This window comes from Corticium candelabrum, chromosome 13 (assembly GCF_963422355.1).
Source record: "Corticium candelabrum chromosome 13, ooCorCand1.1, whole genome shotgun sequence".
NCBI lineage: Eukaryota > Metazoa > Porifera > Homoscleromorpha > Homosclerophorida > Plakinidae > Corticium > Corticium candelabrum.
In genome coordinates, this window is record NC_085097.1 from 2,235,712 (window position 1) to 2,256,015 (window position 20,304).

Consider the following 20,304-nt stretch of genomic DNA (forward strand, 5'->3'; position numbering starts at 1 on the left):
GTGGATAGTGGGGGTAGGCACGAGCCTTACCAGGATTCCTCGTAGCTCCGTCGGACTCATTGCTCTTTGTCTGAAATCAAAGCATGTAACTTGTCGTAGAATGTGATGATTTAGTCAAGTAGCAAGCTTCTTGTCTTCTAGATTCTAGACTCGTGTAACTCACGCGACTATGCGAGCTCTCCGCATGGGCGTGACATCACGCGAGACTAGAATTTTAAATCGCACTCGTTTTGTGAGGTTTCGCTGACAGTGTTTGGTGTATGTCAACTTGAGACAAGGTAATGTCTGCTTGAGCTCTGCGTTTCACTTGAATTGCAAACGTTTCCATTTCGTAGCTACGCGTGTGATCACCTAGCCTCGTACCAGACCCTCTCGCGCGTCGTGCCCGGTTCCCGTATAACACGAAAACGCTGGATCACCCAACATGTCGTCTGAGTCAAAGACCGACTGGGAACGATTTGTTACGCCCAAATTGCCGGAACTTGTGAAAAAGCTAAAACCGTCGTCACTGCTGGAAGAATTACGTGCTGGCGACCTCATATCTGCTGAAGATTGCAATACTTTGCGACTTCCCTGTTGGACGGAGGAGGACCGCTCTCGAAAATTGTTATATGAAATCTTACCTTACAAGGGAGACGATGTTGTCGATCGCTTTCGACAAATCCTCCTGAAAGTCCAAGGACAAACACATATTGCAAAAGAAGTTTTGCAGGTGAAAATCATGCCCAAGTCTTCTACTGAAGAAGCAGAGAAAACGCCACAACAGACAGGTACTAATGAATTTGAAGCATCCACACCCGCTAGTACACTGTCAGAGGCGGGGTCTCATTGGGACCAGCCAGAGCCGCTCTGGGACCAGCTGAAGCCTCGTCATCCTGACCTCATCAAGGAGCTGCGCCCTAGTCTGTTCTTGGATGAACTTCGGGCAGACGGTTTAGTTACACGAGAAGAATATTTACAGCTACAGCAAGAGTCAATGAGCGAAGCAGATCGATCAGACATGCTTGTAAGTACAATTCTTCCACAGAAGGGAAAAGGATCATTTGAAGCATTTTGTAAAATTTTGAATAATGAGGAGAAACAAAAGCATGTTGTTACTAAAATTTTGAAAGTTTCAAGTGAGGCCTTGCTGCCGGTCCATATCAGTGAGTCTCCAATCACAACCAAACAGACTGTTGAATCTGAAGATCATGGCAAGATTAGCTCATCCAGAAAACGAAGTCGTATGGAAACAACACCAGACATGGAATCTCTTTCAACCAAGTCTAAAAGTCTGCGTGTTGATGAGACGATTCGAAGTGCAACGTTTCTATTTAAAGGAAGACGAGGAGCGTATCAAGCCTTGGGAGGATGTTATTGTAGCTATGTGTCAACGATGTTTTAAAATGTTAGAAGATGACGTCATGTTTTATTATTGCCTTCCATCAGTTGGTCAAAAGGTTACATTTTATGGTGACGTAGATTACAAGCTTGCTGTATTTCAGCTGGATCATGTCGCCCCAAGTGTAGTTTCGAAGTACAAGAGTCGGCTAATTTCACACATTGCTGGTTTTCTCGAAGTGAAAAAAGGTCTAGTTCATTACCTAGAAGTACTTGATGGTTCAGCTGTTGTTCTCTTTCGTATTGAAATGATTGCCTACGTGAGACTTCTATCTTCTCCAGCAGTGGAAGCACAATGTATTACATTTTATCAGACATTGAAACAAACATTTCCGAAGTTAGTTGCTGTCAAGTTCAAGTTAGGTGGTTTGCCTACTATACAACTGACAAATGTAGGAATCAAGATTCAAGGTGTTATGTCTAAGGAAGGTAGGAAAGTTTGGTGTGTGTGTGTGTGTGTGTGTGTGTGTGTGTGTGTGTGTGTGTGTGTGTGTGTGTGTGTGTGTGTGTGTGTGTGTGTGTGTGTGTGTGTGTGTGTGTGTGTGTGTGTGTGTACGTACGTGCGTTCTTGCGTGTCTCTCTCTCTCTCTCTCTCTCTCTCTCTCAGAAACGGTAGCGTACATATAGGCTAAAGTGAAATAACTACAGGTAAGCAAACTACGATAACTCTATGTTCTAATTACAAGAAAAGGAACAGAAAAATTTATGTAAAGTCTACGCCAAACTGGCGAACAGTAACTGTATTACAAGCGTTTGGCCTTGATGGCTTCTGTCTTCCGATGATGGTATTGACCTTGTTGGACAGGATCCTTGCGTTACCTCTGTGTGTGTGTGTGTGTGTGTGTGTGTGTGTGTGTGTGTGTGTGTGTGTGTGTGTGTGTGTGTGTGTGTGTGTGTTTGTGTGTGTGTGTGTGTTTGTGTGTGTGTGTGTGTGTGTGTGTGTGTGTGTGTGTGTGTGTGTGTGTGTGTGCCTGCATTGCAAGTTTATTACTACAGTTGAAACGTTTTGTGACTGCTCTGTTTAGGGAGCTCAATTAGAATATGGATGCTGAACAAGAGGATGTTGTTGTCATTGTCAACTATTGCTTCAGTATATATTCTTGTTCTGATTTGTTTGCAAAATATATTTAAAATATTAAGTTTTGTTTTTATTACTTGTGCAGCAATCTAGATGTATTGAGAAACAGGTGGATTGCTTGTTTCCAACTGTTGATGCTTTAAGTGATGATCTTCGTCCAAAGAAGTTTGAGAATCAGGTGATCAGTGCTGTGTGTCGTTGTGAATATTTAGAATGATGTAGATCTGTTTGTATAGCTACAAGTTCTAACGTTTCGTAGAGAGCTCTTGGAAGAGACGAACAAACAGAACATTGTAGTGATGGATGCTCTTGGAAACAACAGACCTGACATTGCACGGCAGGTTATAGCAATGAATGTTGTTTATATATTAACCAACGAGTTGAAATACTCATCTCATTGTATGAACATGTAGGAAATATCAGAACGTGACGGTTCGGTTACTGCTTGCTTTACTAGAATGAAAGTGAGAGAGACGACTGTTGCAAGTGATGTATATGTATGTTTTAGTATACACTTCAGCAGTGGTATAAGTCATTTGTAGTGTACGTAATATCCTTTATGCGTTTTTGTTAGCACAAGCTTGATGAGATTAGAGGTGTTAGAAAGGACATAGAGTTGAGATTACCACAGAAACCACAAGTACAACGTCTTTCCTGTCACTTTTTATTACTTGCTATGTAATGGAATTGTTTTGTTTAGTTGCAAGAGTTAACTGCTTACAGTTACTCATTACAAGAAAGATTGGAAGCAATAACAACTAGTCTAACTCTTCTCAAGGAGCAGAAGGAATTACAAATTGCTACCTATTCTGAAAAGAAAATCAAGGAAAAAATAGGAATGAAAGAAGAAGCAAATTCTGCTGCAGAGCAAACAGCTAGTGACCTTGGTAAGGATAGAAGTGATTGCAAACTTTAATGTTGTTTTGACTGCTGACATTAAAATGAATGTTTTAGAAAAATTGAAACAGAAAGAGGTTACTCAGGTCTCTGATTTTAGTCAAAGATACAAAACAGGTTAGTTGTTGGTCGGTATGTTTATATGCAATTGCAAAAATACTGCATTATAAACATGAATTTTATTGCCAACCTATAATTTGTACATAGCAGTTTGAAGTCGTGTCCACAGTAGACCAGAATGGATCGTGATCTGATTGGTTTAGCGAGCGTCCACACTGTACTTTGAAAATGATACCTTCACCACCTTTTTGTATTACGTGACTAATGACCAATGTGTATGTGTGGGTTCTTTGCTTGTGAAAAGCTTTAATATAGTGACGTATGGTGAGAGAGAACGAAGATAAACGAGGAGGGTTAGATGTTCCGACTACACTGACTCATAGTGTACATGTGAAGATAATTAACACTCACTATTTTTAATTGGATTTAACATATCGTGATCGAAACCACATCCTGATGATTGGATTTATTACTATTGGAACTCGATTAGATTGCGATCCAGTTACAAGTGTGGACAGGGCTGTATTATTTGCAACAGGTTAGTTTAGCAACAAGTAGGTTAATAGTAAATTGATTTTTAATTTTTTACAAAGCTTATTAAATGCATGGCTTCACAAGGACTTGGCTTAGCTTAGAACCAGCAAGGGTAGATTCACAGTCTAACCAGTAGCAGACGCAGCAACTCACTTGTCAACCAGACCTTTCACTGAAAAGACAGTGGAAAAAATGTCTAAAAACAGATCATTTGAAATTATTTAGAATAACAACTTTATTTACCACAGTTTTTCTAACGCATTGTTTTTCTTCCCCACAATCAGTTTGCATATGCTAATACAATTAATAGTCAATGCTAAAGCTAAAATGACAAACAAATAATAACAACAGTCCTGGCTTCGAATTGACTCAAGTTACTATATTTCCTGAAACTGAAAGACATGTGGTTCTAATGTAATACAGTAGTGTCCTAGAGTAGCATTATATTAGAGCATGTTAGTATTTGATTATGTCATTTGAATTCGAAGAGTGACAGTATGCTGGGTCCATTTGGAAACTTGAAAACAATAATTATTGATTTAGTGTTTCCAAATACAGAGAAGTGGAGACTGCATAGAAACTTTTCAATAGGTGACAGTGTTGGCAAACATCATTTCCTCTCTTTGTTACAGACACAGACACACACAGACACACACACCACACACACACACACACACACACACACACACACACACACACACACACACACACACACACACACACACACACACGTAGAGTATTAGCTAGAGGTGGTCTGCATCCGGGACATGTTCGTCATCTGAATGAAAGCCGGTAGCCGTAGAATACGTTATTAGTACTAGCAGTTGTGTTGAGTTGTGTTAGACTGCATAGCCAAATAAAGTATCTAAACGATACAACTTGGCGGATGAGTTTACAGTAGAATGTCTGCGAAGACGTTGCACGGCACCCAATTGTACTCTTGCATTACACTAGTGACGAGCAAATGGCCGACAGCCCACCAGAACGAGGAGACAGCGTTCCCTAACTACCAGAGTCAACAGGCCATTAGCGTGTCATTAATTAACTAAATCGAATTATGTCCATCGATCGGCGGGTGCGTGGGCGAGGCGTGGCACAATTCGTAGTTCAGTTACTGCCCGGACAGTTTCTATCGGAAGTATTTAGAAACGGTCTGGCTACGCGAGACTAGTGTGGATCATTATGTGGGCGCTGTCTGCTCTCGCGTCCCTAGTACGCGAGGCACTGATTTTTAAGCCTTGCTGCAATCGCTGCAACTGTACGGTTTCTCTACCGTGTGGGTCTTCATGTGTAAAGCCAGCTAATGAGAGACCAGAACTCTTTCTTAAGCATTAGCTAATGTTGCGTCACACTATCCTATCGGTTGGATATCACATACGGGTTGTGAAATGGTTTTGGGCCCGTATATGTCATTACTTGACGGAGTAGAGGGGCGTCTGCGATCGACTGCATAGCAAACTATACTATGGAATGGTCTGACACGATGCCATCTACACGTACGATCCTTACTTAATTAACTTAAGCGTTACATGGATTATTTTAGGTTAATTGAACTTACCTTTAGCTGAAACAAAGATATATCGGTATTGTTTCACGCAGGGGTGGCCAACTGGCGCTATGGTGCTACAGGTGGCACCAGAAGCTGGTCTTGGGCACCAAGATTTGGCACCAAGGCTTTAAGCTACTCAGGCAGACTGCCATGTGTTTGTGCCTGCCTACCTGTTTGTCTGCAAGCATGCATGCATGTTTGTGTCATGATGATACATACATACATGAGTATGTATGTTTGCTGTAAGTATGTACGCACTGCATGTATATGTACTATGCAGGTAAGTAGCTAGCTAGCCCCCAAACCTGGTGAGTCCACGTGTAGGTGTCATTTCCATTGGGCACCAGAATGCATTCCTGGTGCTACACCAAGGCAGGAGCCTTATAGAAACTTGGACACCGCTGTTCACGCATGATAGCATTAAACGTAATTTCTACAGTCATTCTTATATTCTTACATTAATGGAGGTGCAACCCTAGCTGTAGCATATATTTATACAACAATAATATTCTGTGTTTTGTTTGCTTTCTGTTTTGAGACAGGGATTCTAACATAACATTTTGAATAAACTTTGTAACCTTGTTAACCTCATTCTGATTGGTCTGATTGCATTTGTCTCGTGGTCCAGAGGACGACATGATGTTAAACTTATTGAGGAGAAATAAGGCAGCTGAGCTACAACAGTATTTGTCTCGGCACCACCCAACAGCTGTACTCTTTTCACCAATTCCAAGTTGGAAGCCCCCTCTGAATCCTTTTCCGCATTTTCTTATTCTTTATATGGTGAGAATTCTGTGGTCTTGAAAATTTGTAACGTTTGTTCTGTTATTAATATGTTACAATATACCCTGGACTTTACTTTGTTATCGTTCATTAACCAGAAGTTTCGTTGTTGCTTATCATATATTGCCACGCCCAACTAAATGATATTGTGTACGTGTGACTGTATAGCCCACACTGCATGCTGTCGTCACTCTTATGTGAATACGATAATGTCTTTATGATGTTGTTATCCTCTTGATTCGTGCATATGTGATGGTTGTGCCTCACAGTCTCAACTTATCAACATATTAGATTTCATTTTGCTAGACTGTATCTGTTAACCTATTGCATGTTGATCGTGATCATTGATTCAATACATATTTTTAATATAGTTTCTGTTTGTTTATTGCTTGATTTATTGATTTTCACTTCGTCTGTTTAGCTTAATCTATATGTCGATGAGTATTTTCCCATTCATTTCTCATGTTGGGAGAATCAGTTAGAGCTAATCAAGGTCATGGCTAAGGCAGATCCTAATGTTCTCAAGCAAACTTCTAGTAAAGTAAGTGAATCAAATTGACAGTATATAAACTTGTTCGTTGGTAATGCATAAACAATTTGCTTTCTCTAATAGTGTGTGATTATCATATTTATCTAGTTTCAAGGGCCTTTTTCTATGTTTTGTGTCATTGCAACTATGTTGTTTTAATGCAGGAAGTCTAAAATTTTTATTGAACATATGGACACCATAGTACTGTGATACAATCTGTGTCATAGCTTATCACAGGGTACGGTATTACCCTGTATGTAGGGATTGACCAGGTTGTGTGGGCGTGGTCATATTTTAGACCTTCAGAAATCACCTTAAAATGCGGTTAAATATCTTGAAAACGACAGATAGAAACCTTACAAGTTCAACTACGCTTGACTACTTCTGAATTGATCTCAGCTTGTCTTCAGAAGGAGAAAATCGCTCGTCAATTTCGGAGTTTTTGCTGGATTTTGTCTTCTCTTCTTCTTCTTCTTCTTCTTCTTCTTCTTCTTCTTCTTCTTCTTCTTCTTCTTCTTCTTCTTCTTCTTCTTCTTCTTCTCCTCCTCCTCCTCCTCCTCCTCCTCCCCCTCCCCCTCCTCTTCTCCTCTCCTCCTCCTCCTCCTCCTCCTCCTCCTCCTCCTCCTCCTCCTCCTCCCTCCTCCTCCTCCTCCTCCTCCTCCTCCTCCTCCTCCTCCTCCTCCTCCTCCTCCTCCTCCTCCTCCTCCTCCTCCTCCTCCTCCTCCTCCTCCTCCCCCTCCTCCTCCCCCTCCTCCTCCTCCTCCTCCTCCTCCCCCTCCCCCTCCTCCTCCTCCTCCTCCTCCTCCTCCTCCTCCTCCTCCTCCTCCTCCTCCTCCTCCTCCTCCTCCTCCTCCTCCTCCCCCTCCCCCCTCCTCCTCCTCCTCCTCCTCCTCCTCCTCCTCCTCCTCCTCCTCCTCCTCCTCCTCCTCCTCCTCCACGCATAACTTCTTGACTACGGCATATCTAAAGCTAAAACATTGGGAAACGATGTAGAATAAGCCGACCTGTATTCTTTTGATGATAGAAAAAAGAAACATGTAAGAAAAAAGATTTCTAGAATGGATTTGAACCAGCTACCCTACTTACGTTCAACCGCAATTGTTGTAAGCCATTGTTAACAAACAATAGCCAGCCAGCCAATCACAAGCTCTTGCTATGTTGCTTGAAGCAGTCTAGGGTACACGTGTATAACAAGTCGACAAGAATTCTTGACACGTTTTGTGGTTGAAAAACCTGAAAGCCTACAGTTAGGCAAAGAATCGCGCTCTTGAATCGCACGAGCAAACGCAAGAAGTGTGTATAATTAATTAATTAATTAATTAGAAGATGACGTTGAACAATCGCAGATGCGATATACCTCTTCTTGCCATAGTTGGAACACCAATGCCTTCAAGCATTTGAATTTTGGTAAAAGCAAATTAATTCGACTCGCTTCCATAAAAAATGTCGACTTTGCAGCGCTTGGAATGTGACGTTTGTTACGAGCCTAGAGGTGTGGCCTACGATAATAATTTTGCAGTCATCTAGTGCTACCGTATTATATTTAAGACCAAACTCCCGCAAATCGAAGACCTTGTACTGTGTACAAGCCGGTCGCGTGTAGAAGTCGAGCTTTTGTTCAAGACACTCGGCACGTGCGTACACACACGTTCGGTCACGTGCACATGCGCAAATGTCAGCGTGTGCGTGTAGCCTTAAATGACACCTGGCCAACAATGATGACGAAGAAAAAGGTGACGCTACTGAAACTAGCATGTCAATTCTCATAGTAGCGACAAGTCTATCTGGCCGAATCTTGTGTTTTCAATTAAGTGGTCTAGATAACAAACTCATCAACATTCTGTAACGTGATGCATGACCATCAATGGAAATGCGAGCTTGCTTTGTTGCCCACACCAAGAACTTTAGTTGTTTAAACGCTAATACTCATACCCAACGGACACAAATTTTAAATTATGCAAGAATGCATCTAGAAATTGTTGTAGACAACCAGGAGATCTAACGGCTAATCATCTGCATAAATTCCTTCTTCAATCTACACACACCACACAAACACACACACACACACACACACACACACACACACACACACACACACAACTACATGCATGTATGCTCGTAGCTCTGAAGCAAGTAGAACACAGCTTCATACTTACTAGTGGTATTATTGCAACTAAATGTAACGTCTGATTCAAACCACCTATACACAAACACTGCATAGCTCTTAAAACATTTGCAAGTACACTGTAAACCTAAGATCCACATGCTCGAAATATGAGACTATACATGTAGACCAAGTATGGTTTAGAAAATGTGTATTTTTATTAGGTTATAAAATCTTTGTTTAATTAATGGAGTAGGCTGTGCTTTCCCACTCCTAAAAACTTACCAAACTAGAATTTTAAAAAATATTTTCCTGAAAAAAATAAATAGATGTAGGGATTGTATAAAAAGTAATAGAAACAAGATCTATAGATAATATGAACCAAAGCCAGACATCATTAGTGAATCCTTCCAACAACATTCCCTACATTTTACTTTTATTGGGTTGGAAGGATTCACTAATGATGTCTGGCTTTGGTTCATATTATCTATGGATCTTGTTTCTATTACTTTTTATACAATCCCTACATCTATTTCTTTTTTCAGGGAAATTTTTTTAAAATTCTAGTATTTATATAGGAACCAAAAAATTTTAGATTTGGTTGAGAGGCACACATTTGATTAAGAGGGCTTGTCTCTGAACAACAAGGAAAATGTATTTTTTCTTAATTAATCGTGTATATGTGAATGCCACACTGCTAAAAACAGGAAACCAAAATTAGTGCATTACTAATTTATGTCATGTTAGTGTATTCAGTTTCTATACCTGTCATTCTTAAATAATAGCAGGTCATTTGACAGCAGGAAAAGTTGAGGCAGTATGTGCTCCCAGTTCACCCGATTCCTATGCCTATATGTGTAACTACAGTATGATAGTCATTGATTGAACTCATATGTCATCACTTTTGGCAATGTAGCTAGCTTTTTTCTTGATGCATTATTTCTCATAGAACACGAGCTTGTCATCTGTTTTATGTTATATTTGTCATATCTACCCCACAGGGATTTACTGTTGCCTTTTTTAATTTACAGTTATTTACGTTTCTTGTTTTCAAAGGGATATGCTTATAAAAGAGACAGATAGAAGTGAGAAAGGCAGACAAGTAGACAGACATAGAAAAACAAACATATAGACAGACAAACAGACAGATAGCAGACAGACAGACAGACAGACAGCGTCTTCTTTTCTTGGTCAGATATATATTTACTTCATCCAGTGGCTTTCCTCTATTAACCTGCTTTAAAGTTTTACACTTGCTGTTTCGCATCATAGCAGCAGAGAGGGCAAACTTTAGACTTTACAGAAAGTGTAAACTGCACTTTTTTCAATAAATAGTAGCAAATTTTTAATCTAGTGGTTTCTTCTACCTCCTGTTGTTTCATTAAAATGATGTCACATTCTAAACAGTAACTCTGTTTTCTTTACTTTCTTCACTCAACGTCTTTCTTGTAGTTGCGGCAATTTTTTAACAGCCTTGAACAAGCAAGTTTATGTCATTGCTGGTTGTATGTATTATGTTTACTGTACGAAATGGCATATATGCACTGACATATTTTGATGTGCGTGAACCAGTGAACATGTTTAGCAAATTTTGTTTTAACAATTGAGAATTGCTTCTTATATTTGTGAACATTGGATGGTTGTGATATGTTCTGAATTTACAGTGTACAAACGTATGATGATAGTTGAGTCGTTGAATATGACAAATCTCGGTTGAAGTATTGTCTGCATTGCAACGATCAACTTTGACCCACTCATGCACGGCCGAATGTGACACAATTCCTGGTTTCAGTGTATCTTGTGTGTGTGTCTGTGTGTGTGTGTGTGTGTGTGTGTGTGTGTCTGTGTGTGTGTGTGTGTGTGTGTGTGTGTGTGTGTGTGTGTGTGTGTGTGTGTGTGTGTGTGTGTGTGTGTGTGTGTGTGTGTGTGTGTGTGTGTGTGTGTGTGTGTGTCTGGCTGGCTGGCTGGCTGGCTGGCTGTCTGCTTGTATGTATGCATGCGTGTGTGCGTGCGTGCATGTGTGCATGCGTGCATGTGTGCGTGCGTGCATGTGTGTGTGCGTGCATGTGTGCATGGGTGTATGTGTGGGGGTGTCCATGCACGCGCATGTGTGTGATATAGCTCAGCGTTGCTTAGAAAGTTATGCAATATATCGCGTACATCTGGAAACTTGCAAGTTCAAGTCACAATGATAGCGACCTATAGCTCCTTTGGTTAGAGTGTCATTCAATAGAGTGTGTACATCCGGGACCTTGCAAGGTTGTAAGTTCAAGTTCCAGTAATGGCGAGGTATGCCATAATTGCCCTGGGCAAGAAACTCAGACACCATTGCCTCTCTTGACTCAGGATCTAGTATATATGAGTACCTGGTCCTTCCTTGACTGGAGGACCTAGCAGCTATCAGCTGTAACATGACATAATGCAGCAACTAGTGTGCAGTGAGACTTCAGGTGCTCACACCACACTTGGCTTCACAAGCCGGTACTCCTGTGACTTTGAGTACCTGGCCTGGCTCCAGGAGATTGCTAGCACAGGCCCAGAGTTTTCCTGAGTACAGCCCAGAAGCCTAGCTGGTATTTGGGGTGTGTGGCCAGTATCTGGCAACTCCCAACATTTACTTTAGTTTAGTTTAGTTGTGTGTGTGTGTGTGTGTGTGTGTGTGTGTGTGTGTGTGTGTGTGTGTGTGTGTGTGTGTGTGTGTGTGTGTGTGTGTGTGTGTGTGTGTGTGTGTGTGTGTGTGTGTGTGTGTGTGTGTGTGTGTGTGTGTGTGTGTGTGTGTGTGTGTGTGTGTGTGTGTGTGTGTGTGTGTGTGTGTGTGTGTGTGTGTGTGTGTGTGTGTGTGTGTGTGTGTGTGTGTGTGTGTGTATGTGTGTGTGTGTGCGTGCGTGCGTGTGCATGCATGTGTCTGTGTGCGTGCATGTGGTGTGTGTGTGTCTGTGTGCGTACATGTGCCGTATCTACTTCCATAGCAGATGTTATAGTAGCAGAACACGGGCTTCTATGTGTAAGAAGTGATTATCTTGGATTTTGATTTGTGTATGTTCAGCTTTGTTCTTTAGTTGTTAGTCTTTTATCAGTGGGTATACGTTACTTCCGTATCTACTTTTTTTGATGTGTATATATATATATATATATATATATATATATATATATATATATTAATGGCAAAATCGGCTTTTTTCGTGTAGGAAGAGACGTTTTCTCAGTGGACCTTCCATATACATTTTCAGTAGAAGTATATAGTATTTTAGCTGCTCCATCTATATTTATTTTACTGATCTTTGAATGCTCTGTTGATTGCTCACTGAGGCATTGTCCCAAGGAGTGGTTTCATTTACCCTTTGGAGGTCTCATTAATTTTTGGCAACAAGCACGTTGATGGACAATCAGGACACAAGAGACAAGCACATGGAGAAAATATCCGATGCATGTGTGCATGTGATGAGTAACAGAGTCATATACAAATTTCAGAAAAATGAATTAGTAAAAGTAAATGAATCGAGAGTCATAAAGATTGAGGGACAGGAAAGTTGGTAGCTTCATGTGGATTTTGAATGTATGACATGGAGCTAGAGATAGAACTGGTTGGACATGCATACACAAATAAATTAATTGTGAACATTTGACATACAGGTAAATGAACAAACGTGCAAAACAGAAATCTATCTTTATAACTGCTAAGCTCACAGCCTGATAGCAGAAAGTTTGTTCTCATACAAAATGGTGAATATGTGACTGAATATTTGAACAAATGACTGTTTTCTTGATTAATGAATTATGATGAACACATAATGCTTGCAGGACGTTGTAGTCAGAAAAGTCAAGAATTGTGAGTTTGCTATTGTAAGATAAGTTTTGACAAAGGTGTTTATTTTAAGTGACTGTCATAATGTTCTCTAGCTATTTGTGTACTGCAGGATCATGTGTCACCATTTCTATTGGCAAGTGCTGCCGGGAACGTAAGTGTTTTGGAATTTCTATATGAAATGGATGCACAATCGTTGCACATGAAAGATTTGGTATGAATAGCAATAAAAACTGTTGATTTAGTCACGTTATCTGCATGTACTTGATGTTCAGGCAAACCAAACAGCGCTACATTATGCTTGCACTGGATATAATATATCAACTGTTGAATGGCTGATACAAAAGGGAATGACACTTGATGATCAAAACAAGGTTATCCTTTTTTACATGTGTTATGTTTTTATATGCTTGTTTTGTGTTTTTATATGCTTGTTTTGCATTCATTGCCATCCTTACAAAATGTAAACTGGAATCATAGTTAAGTGATTACGAGGTTGTTAAAGTAGAACTCTGTCTTCCTCGTGTGTAGATAATGCTGCAAAGACATTCAATGCATATCACTGAGGATTAAATAAGTTATTTTCTCAGAATTTGGACATCAACGATTTGAATTCAAGTACTCATTAAAATTTGCAGGAAATAGCTCAATTGCATGTACTATTTGATTGTCTCTTCTTCTCTTGATTGAGAGTTCTTCTAAAATCTAAAGATTGTACAGGAAATATTCAACTTCTGCATTAAGCGTTTGAATCTAACTGTAATTTGTTGGTGCTTTACATATGGTGAAGGTACTCAACACAACACCGCTATATTTGCAAAGTTGTATGTAGGGAAGGAAATGTGGCTTTTGTACAATTTTTATTAGAAATCATTCCAAAATGCTAAAAAATATTTAAGAACAGATGTTTCCTTCTTACTATATACATTTTTCTGATATCATTCTTTATATATTTAGAATGGCTGGACAGCATTACATTTTGCCTGTACGAGAGATGATTATTTAACAATCAAATTGCTGAAAGAGAAAGGATGTGACATAAATGTAAAAGACAAGGTAAAGCTTGATGCTCTTTTCAGCTTTATTATTTTTATTTATTTGCAGGATACTTGTTGCCTGTATTAAGCTTTGTATTTTAAAACTATTTTTGCTTTCTTCATTTTTATCTTTTTTATCCCGTAATACCCTGCATTTAAGTTAACAGCAACGCTCTTATTAGAACATTTTGGTACTATGCAAATTGGTACGGTGTGGTTAGGGAATAGTGCAGAAGCCATGGAATTCCCCCTTTTGCAGACAAAGCAAAACACCACTGGTAGTTACAGTTTGTAGCATTTGTAACTGATGCATGATAACAGTTGCCACTGAAAATTTATTTGTGAAGGAAACAGCCAAACAGATTGAGAAATATGGCTATCAGCAAATCAGATTCTTTCATCTGCAATCCTTCAGGGAATTCCACGGCGTCTACTCTGTTACTTAATCACACCATACAAAGGCAAGTGGTACCAAAATGTTTTAATAAGAGCTCCCTGCCGTTAAATGTGGGATACCACGTATTGTTTTTAGGTTTATTCAATTGGCCGTTACTTTTTGGAGTGTTTTTGGTTTTTTGGTCTTTTGGCAGTGCAGTTTAACTGTTATGTTTTTTATATATTGCTGACACGCCTGAATGACCTGATGCTGAATTAGCGCATAATGATTGAATAGACTACACTGCCATGGTTTAGACTCTTGCCTAGTCAAAAAAACCCTTTTGTGTGATGACTTTCTAAGCATAGACTAGACTTCGGTAACACAACTCAGGACTTAACCTGTATTTCGGAAACCAACTTATATACAGCCTACGCGCATGCGCAACACTACTCATGACACCCCTCCCTCTACAAAATTGGATACACCATGTAATTGAAAGTAATAATTATCATATGTGTACTGATATTCAACATTTCTATATCATTTAGCATATGATTCTGGTTTGAGATGTCTTTCATGACGCCTTTGTCTCATTGCAAAGATCCATCTTGTATGTTCTACATGCTGCTCTCACTGCTGTGATATTGTTCCATAATAGTCTCCTTTCCAATTGACCGTCCGTCCTTCTCTGATCCATTACATTCTTCTCCCGTGATAATGTTGCTTCATGAGCTAATTCTAGGTCGCTAGACTGCCTTTGAATGGCTTTTGGGTTTGTGCCTTCCATTTCACGACACTCATTTTGTGTCAATTTTATCACATATCTGGTGCTAAAGTTGGGTGAAAGTTTTAGTCTCCTTTCAGCTGATGATAACTTCCTTTGTGCCACTTGGCCCTCTTTGTATGGAACCTCGTTCTATAGCTCGTACCTTCCGTTTTTGTTGACAATGTGCAATCCACCTTCTCTTTCACTTCTTAATATTTTTTGGCCATTTTTGGAATCGTATTTACCGCAACTGGTCTGTCTCGTTAATTTTCTAATCCTCTTCTGACAAGCTTCCTGATGGTAATAGCTGTCTTGCTAGCACTGTCTGTAGACGTCATGATGTCTGACCAAACAATATCTCATGAGGAGTCTATCCAGTGGTAGCATTGACTGCGGTATTATCAGCAAACTGCACTCCATCTACTGCTCTAGGCCACGAAAACGGCTCCTCATCTATCACACAACGAATATTTTCCACCAGCTGATTCTGTCGCTCAACCTGGCCTTGATATTGTGGGTGATTTGCTGAACTTAATTTTCTTTTATTCCCTAAAGCCGTACGAGACTCATTGAAAACCATTGCTGTGAAATGAGTAGATCTATCTGACTGTACCATAAGAGGAATTCCAAACTGACACACCCATCTCTCTTGAAATACTTGTGCAGCAGTCTCTGCTTTACCATCTCTTGTTGGTATCAAAATACAATAGCTGCTGAATACGTCTTGGATAGCCCATGTGTACTCCATTCAATCTGGAATGGAATTGGGAAAAGGGCCTCGGAACTCTATTTCATCCTTGTCCAAAGGATGTCTTGGAAGATCTGCATTGCGTAATGAAGCTGTACCAGAAAATTTTGTTTGATTGTGAAACTGACACTCATCACATCCTTGTACATATGTCTTCACATCCTTTTTCATACCAGGCCACCAAGCTACTCTAAAAGCTCTTTCTCATGTTTTTGCTTGTCCCATATGACCTGACAAGAGCGAATTTTTTACTAAAAACAAAAAGCGTCTTCTCAAAGATTTTGGTATTGCCGGGAAAGCTGTTTAATACCCAATTTCTGATTTCTTGTTGGTCTACCACTGTAATTCACAAATCTCAATATCCCATCTCACTCAACTGTACTCGTTCCCTAGTTGGAATAAGCTTTTCTCGGGTCACTAATGTGCCAATCCTTATCAATTGTGCTATTCTTGTGGATTGCTTTGTTAACTTGCTCTATTTCAAACTTCTTATGCGGCTGTTATCGGATAGTGTCCAACTCCAATAACTCTCTCGTCTCCTCTTTCAAACCGGCATCAGACCCTTGTTGTACAGCTGCAATTAAACGACCATTGACTGCCACTCAAAATAAATTGTCTGCCGTAGTCTTTTCTCTTTGTCTTTGATTTGCCTTCTGTGACATTGAGATCATATTGTTGTAAAATAATTCTAGCCATCGTTCATGTCGTCCTCGTTCGTCGGTCATGTGCAGTGTCTGTAACCATGATAATGCATTGTGATCTGTAATCAAATCAAATAGCTTGGCCAGATACACTGTAATTTTCCTAATTGCCAAGACAGACGCCAAGAGTTCTTTATCTGTTTTGCGATATCGTTTCTCTGCAGAAGTAAGTTTATGGTGAAAAAAAGCTAGTGGTTTTCAGTTGACTGTTCAGTTGATTGTCTTCTTTGTTTGCCAACATTGCATCAGTTGCTATATTACTAGCATATGTGACTATATCAAACTTTTTCTAAAAGTCTGCAATATTCAAAGGTATCAAGTTTTTTGCTCTATCTTTCAATGTTGTGCATACTTCATTCATTTCTTCTGTCCATGTCAGTCTCTGTCTTCTATTCTTTTCAAAAGCTCCGTACAATGGTTTCGCTATTTTTGCCATCCCCGGAATCCATTTCTGCTCATAAGCAAATGCTCCAAAAGCTTTTCTCAACTTCATTAAGGTTGTTGGTCGTTTCAGCTTCCTTAAAATTTTCTACCCGTTCATAAATTTTACCTCTCCTGCTTCTATTACATAACCCCAGTATTCAATTTGTCTAGCTTCCAAAATACTATTGCTTGGAGGCAGTACCACTGCTGCTGTCTTGAACTTGTATAATGGAGACAGTACCACTGCTACTGTCTTAATCTTGTATAAAACAACTGGCAAACAATTCATGTGCTCCTCGCAGTCTTGACCTCATATCAAGGTATCATCTAGATAACATATATATAATGCTTCCCTGTATTGACTATCAGCCAAAATATTCTCACCATTTGTTCAAATGTTGATGGGGCTTCTGACAGGCCAAACGAGCAGCTTTCCATTTGTACTGGCCCATGGAACCACAAATGCTGTCATTTCTTCTTTTTCTTTGTCTGTAATAGGCATAGGATGATATCCCAATTTCAAATTATAGGGTAGTCTATAGAAGAAACCTTCATTGCCCAATCTGTCCAACAAATCTTCTATCAATGATATTGGATGAGCTGAATTTGAAAATATCTGCTCATCCAGACCTCTATTATCTATCGCTAGTCACAACTGACCATTCCTTCTCCTAGCGCACAGAATTAGGGCTGCATGGGCTACTAGAGGTCTCTATTAAGAACTTGCTGAAGCATATCTTCTTTCTCCTTCCAAACCTCCACCATTTCTGCCTTGATAATGGACGTGGCTTACTCATCTTAAGGCTTTGTCCCCTGTTTTATCCAACTTGTGTTCAGTGCCGCAGGCAATGGCTGTCCTGGTCTCCACGTGACAGTTTCATATTTTCGCATCACTACTAGTTCCTTTCGCCTTGCGCTCTTCTTCTTTTGAGTCTTCTATGACCTTATAACCCATTACTTTCTGCCTCGCCCCATGCTTCTCCCCACATACGCAACATACACATCAGGATCTAAAGTAGCAACAAATTCTCTCTTTCAAAGGGCCTCTGATTAGCTATTACTATTTACCACTCGAATCCTCAGCATTTTGTTAGACTGAGGAATTAATATTGAATGCGCTGAGGTGACCATTGGCTTATAGTTTCTCAATAGCTCTACTAAATATATCTCTTGTCTTTGTGTCATGCCTCGTGCAGTACATGAGATAAACATCTCACTTCCAGCCAGAACTGACACGAATTCCTCTACTTGTGCATATATAGTTTCCAACTTCTGTCACACATCATTGTCGTCCTCTAACAACTTCGCTGTTTCTCCACTTCCAGAAACCATCAACTTCATACCAATAACCCTTCAGAAAATTTCCAAATGCGTTACATTCAACTAAATCTCTGCTTATTTGTCCTTTGGCCAGAACCGACTCACATCCAACACCCTTGCACGACATAACTGGTGACTCTTTCAGGCATTTCAAACTTTCTTGTGACAACCGATACTAGGCTGAATTCTACTCACGTGTCTAGCATTGCAGCTATGTCCTCCTACACCAGTGATAGAAGCAAATGGGCTCTTAGGTGGTGGTCTCTGTATTGCCACACCAAATGGTCTGTCTAACTGAAGTATCGCGGGAGGCTTGTAGTACCGCTGTCATCACTGTTGTTCAAACACCGTACTTATGCCTTGTTTGACGTTGCTGGGGTTCCTATATATTGATGAATTTCTCTAGCTCTGTGCCAACATTTTCTATAACTTCTGCAGTGTATTTTGTGGCAATATTAACATTCTATTCCTCGTTTTCTTGTCATAGTTCTCTTTTTTTTTGTTAGCTTCCCCCTAGAGACCTCTTCCTGTTGGTTAGTCCTTTGGCATGAGCAAGGTTGATCCATCCTTGAGAGGCAAGAGCCCATAATTATTTCCCCTGTTATTCTGCCATTGGTAGGGTTGGTCTCACTCCCATTTGAATTGATCTGGCTTCTTCTGCTGCATTGGGGATTTCATCATATATCAGCCATTTATGACGTAAAATTCCCTGTCTTTAAAAATTCATTAGTTATCCCTGCAATGAAATGTCGCAGCACTTGAAACCGCTTTGTTTCCGGCACTTCTTTTGAAAATGTCTGCCGTCTGTCACAACAGAAACAAGTAATTGGAGAGAGCTTCATCTTGTTGTTCCCAGCTTCTTCAAACACCCGTATAGCCTATTCTTTCCCATCTGCAGTCTCAAACCTCCTCTCCAATTGTACAACTATTTCTTTAATATCACTTACCCAGGTTTCTCAACCACATTTCAATCTCTTAATCTTCAACTGCTATCAAAACGTCATGGCACGGTACTCTGCATCTTTCTATTGTTGGATATTATTAGCATGGTTGATTCATTGTACCATTGAGTAGTGACTCTTGAATGCCAAACAATGTGATGGAGAGAGGCTTTCACCATATGTAAGGTTGAGAAGCATCTCCCAACTTCTTAGCGAGTCAGTCCTTTCAGCCGTATCCAGACAACAGCAAAATGAAAGTAACTCCTCGCACCACTCTGATGACTTTCTAAGTGTAGGCTAGGCTTCTCAGGCACAACACAAGACTGAAGCTATATTTGGGAAACCCAAATTATATGCATCTTACGCCCATGCGCAACACTACTCATGCGTTGGCTAGATCATACCAAACACCCAGAAGCTTCATCAAGTCCATTCAGTATTTTTTAGGGCTACATTGACACACACACACACACACACACACACACACACACACACACACACACACACACACACTCACTTTCTTTCCTTTTCTTTTCTTTTTTCTGAATTAATTTCAATGAAAAACGATGGAGGTCAAGTTCACCATAGGATATAAGCTATGTTGGAGTGATGGAGGTTTGAACCAGGTATCAAAAATATGTTTGAATTCGGTCACCAGTTTAGCCAACTAGAGGAATGGTTGGTCGCAAAAGTTTCACTAGTTTCTAGGTCAGAGATTCCAGTAGTAAACAAGTCATTAATACCACTGTTGAGACCCTTTCCCGGGTTATCATATTTGACATTAAATGAAGACCTAACTAGGAATTTGCAGTAGCGTTGATGATCATTGTAGATTGTAGATAGCAAGTAAACATATCAATGTACAGTATTGTGCTTGGAATTGGTTCTATATGATAGTATTTTATCTTAACTTTTAACTAATTGTATAGCTACAACCAGACAAAAATGTGGTTGTGTGGTTTGTAATTTTAATTAAAGTGATTATGACAATCTTGTTTGTCATTACATTGACATCCTGGCAATACATCCAAGAGAACATGGGCATCCTTTGGTTGAGTACAGTTGTAGAGTGTTTCTTATCTAGATGACTCAGTACCACTATTGATTTGTTGGGAACAGTACATCTGACTACTGCAATGCGATTTGTTTTAACTCTGAAGGGAAAACCCCGCACAAACCTGGCATCATTCAACATCAGATTTTAGAACTGGACATGCAGAAATTTTTGTCTGAACAAACTTTTCTAGTTGCTCTATGAGACGTACGATCT

General features: G+C 39.9%; 1 protein-coding gene across 1 annotated transcript; it reads left to right on the forward strand.

Annotated features, from left to right (window-relative positions):
• Positions 1–472: 472 nt before the first annotated feature.
• LOC134189247 (uncharacterized) lies at positions 473–13,844 on the forward strand. The gene is made up of 13 exons (XM_062657487.1): positions 473–1,809; positions 2,406–2,470; positions 2,544–2,636; positions 2,695–2,799; positions 2,872–2,955; positions 3,033–3,098; positions 3,159–3,345; positions 3,413–3,472; positions 6,127–6,281; positions 6,703–6,822; positions 12,832–12,933; positions 12,995–13,093; positions 13,677–13,844. The coding sequence occupies exons 1-13, from the start codon at positions 1,191–1,193 to the stop codon at positions 13,842–13,844; spliced, it is 1,923 nt and encodes a 640-aa protein (XP_062513471.1). The 5' UTR covers positions 473–1,190.
• The last annotated feature ends 6,460 nt before the right edge of the window (positions 13,845–20,304 follow it).

Bases quoted from the DNA above. Each gene is read 5' to 3' on its own strand.
- LOC134189247 (XM_062657487.1), top strand. From the start codon at position 1,191: ATGGCAAGATTAGCTCATCCAGAAAACGAAGTCGTATGGAAACAACAC. The intron at 1,810-2,405 runs GTAGGAAAGTTT...TGCTCTGTTTAG, and splicing joins AGGTGTTATGTCTAAGGAAG to GGAGCTCAATTAGAATATGG. The intron at 13,094-13,676 runs GTTATCCTTTTT...TTATATATTTAG, and splicing joins CACTTGATGATCAAAACAAG to AATGGCTGGACAGCATTACA.